The sequence below is a fragment of the Nannobrachium achirus genome (assembly GCF_963921795.1).
Source record: "Nannobrachium achirus genome assembly, chromosome: 21".
Classification (NCBI taxonomy): Eukaryota; Metazoa; Chordata; class Actinopteri; order Myctophiformes; family Myctophidae; genus Nannobrachium; species Nannobrachium achirus.
In genome coordinates this window covers 58,495,529-58,500,483 of record NC_137828.1, presented here as the reverse complement: position 1 = coordinate 58,500,483, position 4,955 = coordinate 58,495,529, and the positions used below count along the sequence as shown (strand labels likewise).

Genomic DNA, 4,955 nt, shown 5'->3' with positions numbered 1-4,955 from the left:
TAGGGTTAGGCATAGTTTTACTGAGGTTAAGGTTAGAAATAAGTTCAGGGTTAGGAATAGTTTTACTGAGGTTAAGGTTAGAACTAAGGTTAGGTTAGGCATAGTTTTACATTTACATTTACATTTACATTTAGGAATACCTGGATTTGACTAGGGGCAAGCATGTTTTGGGGCGAGCATTTATGATGAAGTGGAAGTGGACAGATAGAACACAGTACTATGCAGTAGATATCATTAGAAAAAAAACAAAAAAAAAACAATGCAAAATGAATTACTTTCCACTAGTGTCTACTCGGGTCTGATCTCTCTACTGAAGCAGTCTAGTAAATAATGCCTTGCTCAGAGGAGCACAATCAGTGGAAATGAACCGCAGGTTGTTAGCTCCATATGTCTCTCTGTCCTCCAGGATGATGTCACTTCCTGTGAGCGTTGAGCGCCGCCAAGCTGCAATGGAAACGCTGTGGAACGAGGTGAGGAGCATTGATGAAGAGGAGCAGGGAGATGAGAACACGATGAAGACGAGGAAGACATCAGTCACGTGGACGGTACCATACTGTACAACACGCTTTACCAAACATTGGACTGTGGCCCATTCTGGGTTGCGGACCTGTTTTTTATCGGTAAACCTTTTTATTTATTTATTTTAGAATAGTTTTATTGTTTTTATACCTGAAAATCTTTTCAAAGATATTTTTGGGGAAAAACAATATTATTTTAATTAATTAATTCATTAATTAATTAATTTGTTCTAGCAAGCAAACCATAAAAACTAGCCTCTATGGTATCTGCCATATTATATTTGATTTATCTTGTTTTAGTGTGATTGTTTGTCTTGCATTCTTTAATTTTCTGTTTTTTTATTTCAAATTGTTTTTTCTTTATGCCGTTAGTGTCATTTACAAGTTAAATGGAGCAATAAGATTGCTTGGGATGATCATTATCTGTAATATTTTTTTTCACCTCGCTTCTCAGTCTGGAAAGCTTCCTATGTGAAAGGGACGGTCTCTGCGCTGAGGATTTTGATTGGTCTGTGGGCGGGGCCGCCGGGGTGGGACCAGAGCCTTTCAATGTAATGGTATGTAGGTGGGAAGCTTGTGATTGGCTGAACCGGAGGTAGGCTATGTTCACTCAGGCCACATTCTCATAATATAATTCGTTTAGTCGTGCGAATGGGAGGGGTGAAGTTGCCACATTCCTTGCATATTTAATTGATACGTTTGCGCTCACACACATTGTCATCCGAAACAAGGAATCGCTGAGTCCACGTCTGTATCCAAGCTGCATAATGCCTCCTCCATCTCCCTGTGTTTAATAATTCTTCAAGTTCAACTCACAAGTGTAACCGCAGGACCCCCGCAAATATTTATCTGCGGTCGACCCAAGGCCCCGTAGTAAACGGGCGATTCAAAAATAAAACCATGCGGCGGCGGGAGGGACTCGCAAAATCTACCAGCAATAAACCAGACAGCAAATACTTTAGCAGATATGAATATCTACGAAGAGGACAACGTCAACGTGTCCTCTCTCTCTCTCTCTCTCTCTCTCTCTCTCTCTCTCTCTCTCACGCTGCCCCTCGTCTTGCCCTCCGCTGGCTCCTTCTCTGCGCTCCGCGGCGCGCGTAAAGCATCTCCATTTGGACATGATTGCACAGAGAGCAAGAGAGAGAGAGCGCGCGCGCGCGTGAGCGAGAGAATCCCACACATCGGCCTATATTATTGCGACCGTAAGGTCGCAGTTTAGTTGCGACCGTAAGGTCGCAGTTTAGTATGAAAAACCTCCACCGGCCGTCCGTCCGTCCGTCCGTCACACACGTCACACCTTTGCCCTGCTCAATGTATACGTGTAACGCCTGATACTGAGGTGATGTGTCACTGTGACATCACAGATACTGAGGTGATGTGTCACTGTGACATCACAGGTGAGATCGCAGTGATGTCAGATACTCAGAGACAGGGATCTCCATATTTAGGCATAAACAGGTGACATCACAGTGATGTCAGATACTCAGAGCAGGTATCTCCATATATGGGCATAAAATGGATTCTGTTAGGGATCTCCATACTGTATATGGGCATAAAAGGGATTAGTGATGTCAGATACTCAGAGCAGGATCTCCATATATGGGCATAAAAGGGATTAGTGATGTCAGATACTCAGAGCAGGGATCCCATATATGGGCATAAAAGGGATTCAGATGGAGATTCAACTTCAATGAGTAACAATGGCAAACTGTCAACTGCCCGTATGTCTTGATAATTGGTAAAACAAACTTTTGGCCTATTTGTGGCTTATCATCACATCCAACCATCTTAAGATACTCAGCTAGTGGGGGAATGCTCTCTTCCCTGGTGAGAATTGCCCCTTTATATAGGCGCTTGTTTGTGTATTGATGACATCACGCCACATCATCAGCTGTGGACTCTGTGATGTCATCGTATCTCCATATATGGCCATCTCCGTATATGGAGATATAAGTCGTCCATGCCCAGGTATGGGCTGTGAGGTCAGACTTTGTGTGATGGGTAGGTTATCTCCATATATGGAGATTCAACATTCCAGGTGTAACTATGGCTGCCCGTATGACGTGAGAGGTGGAGGCTGTGATATTTGTGGAGATAAGCGACCAACGGTCGCTTATCTCCCGATTAGGGAGTCTTACTGGTTTAATTGCGACCGTCAGGTCGCAGTTTACTATGAAAACCTCCACCGGCCGTCCGTCCGTCCGTCCGTCCGTCCGTCCGTCCGTCCGTCACACGTCACACGTCCACACCTTTGCCCTGATCATATCTCCGCATCAGTATGACATCACACCACATGTGTACACAAACCTTTGTGTACGTTGCTGTGGCAACAGGCTGTTGTTGCTGGTCTGTTAGTGTACGTTAGCAACCACCTTAGCAACCATGGTTTTACCCTAGCAACCAACTGTTTACCCTAGCAACCAACTGTTTACCATAGCAACCATGTTTTATTTACCCTAGCAACCAACTGTTTACCATAGCAACCAGATACGCAGAGCAGGGATCTCCATATATGGGCATAAACAGGTGACATCACACTGATGTCAGATACTCAGAGCAGGGATTTCTCCATAATATATGGGCATAAAAGGGATTCTGTTAGGGATCTCCATATATGGGCATAAAAGGGATTCTGTTAGGGATCTCCATATATGGGCATACAAGGGATTCTGTTAGGGATCTCCATATATGGGCATAAAAGGGATTCTGTTAGGGATCTCCATATATGGGCATAAAAGGGATTCTGTAGGGATCTCCATATATGGGCATAAAAGGGATTTCTGTTAGGGATCTCCATATATGGGCATAAAAGGGATTCTGTTAGGGATCTCCATATATGGGCATAAAAGGGATTCTGTTAGGGATCTCCATATATGGGCATAAAAGGGATTCTGTTAGCTGTTAGTGATCTCATATATGGGCAATAAAAGGGATGCTGTTAGGGATCTCCATATATGGGCATAAAAGGGATTCTGTTAGGGATCTCCATATATGGGCATGAAAGGGATTGTGTTAGGAATCTCCATATATGGGCATAAAAGGGATTGTATCCCAGATGATGCCCTGTTAGGAGATCCACACTAACAGAATCCATATATGGTCCTACCGACAGCTGCTATAAGCCAACCCTGGCGATAAGGTCTGAGTCGAAGAAATGCTTCTTTCCTGGCAAGAATTGCCCCTTTATACTGTAGGGCTCGTTTGTGTATTGTATGACATCACGCCACAATCATCGGCTGAGGACTGTGTGATGTCATCATATCTCCATATATGGAGACATAAGTTGCTCATGCCCAACATATGGGCTGGTGAGTCAGACTTAGTGTGATGCGTAGGTTATCTCCCATATATGGAGATTCAACTTCAATGAGTAACCATGGCAAACTGTCAACTGCCCGTATGTCTTGATAATTGGTAAAACAAACTTTTGGCCTATTTGTGGAGATAAGCGACCAACGGTCGCTTATCTCCCGATTAGGGAGTCTTACTGGTATGATATACAAGTGACTCCAGTGGCACTTTCCTTTCATCTAACTATGTCTATTGTGCGATCGAGGGAGCGGTGATCAGAAATGAAATCAATGAGGGGAGGAGGCGGCCAGAATGGTCAGAAATCTAATAGCAGACGCTCTGGAGGGGGATTTAACCTTTTATAAATAACTATGGATTTAACACGCACATTGGCTCTATATTGCCTGTATTTGAGACGGATGGATTCACACCAACAGTGAAGCGTTTGCTGTAGCGAATCGAAACCACCGTTTTTTTGTGGATTTGCATTCGTTTCTTTGATCGAAAAAGAATACGGATGCGTCTTCACACATGCCCAAACGTTGTGTATTTTCCGACAATACGTTAGAGGATTCGTTTTAATCGCAATAAAACGTGCCTGTGTGAATGCCGCCTCAGACTGCGCGGCCGCGGAGGAGCCGAAAGTCGGGGGGACAAAGATTTTACTATTCTGGCCCCCTGGTTTACAACTTCTAACGGGCTCAGGCGACCTTGAGCCACGTGAGAGACCATAGAGCAAGCGTAGCGAACGAGTCGCTGTGTCGAGCAGTGCGCGCCTCCGTCATCTCCACCAAAACAATCGCTCCTTTACAAGAACCAGACTAAACCGGTTGTGCTTTTAGGATTCACGGCATGTGAATCGACGGACTTTCCAATCCGTGATGACGTGCCTATGAAATCAAGCTCAAATGGACAGCCAGAAGTGAAAAAAAGAAAAGAAAAGAATAAAAATAATCATTCTGAAGGAAGTGAATCGATCTGTCTGGATTCCAAGTACATCAAAATCGCTCCACAACCCGAAATTGACCACAACCCTATGTTTGAGAACCACTGCATCTCTGGTGTTTACTTCCTGTTTTCTACCCAATCCAGAGGCGGAGCTAGAAGAGGCGTGGCTGGTGGAGGCGGGACTACCTCCCTGTT

At 44.4% G+C, this 4,955-nt stretch overlaps 1 protein-coding gene across 1 annotated transcript in view; it reads left to right on the top strand.

The window, feature by feature from the left end:
* Positions 1 to 449: 449 nt before the first annotated feature.
* The window catches only part of LOC308306807 (rho GTPase-activating protein 18-like), a gene marked incomplete at both ends in the record, with an annotated part of 19,060 nt that continues 14,554 nt past the window's right edge, over positions 450 to 4,955 (top strand). The window contains one exon of the mRNA XM_080751849.1: positions 450 to 545. Within this exon, the coding sequence (XP_080607975.1) occupies positions 450 to 545 (96 nt within the window). The remainder of the gene's footprint in view (positions 546 to 4,955) is intronic.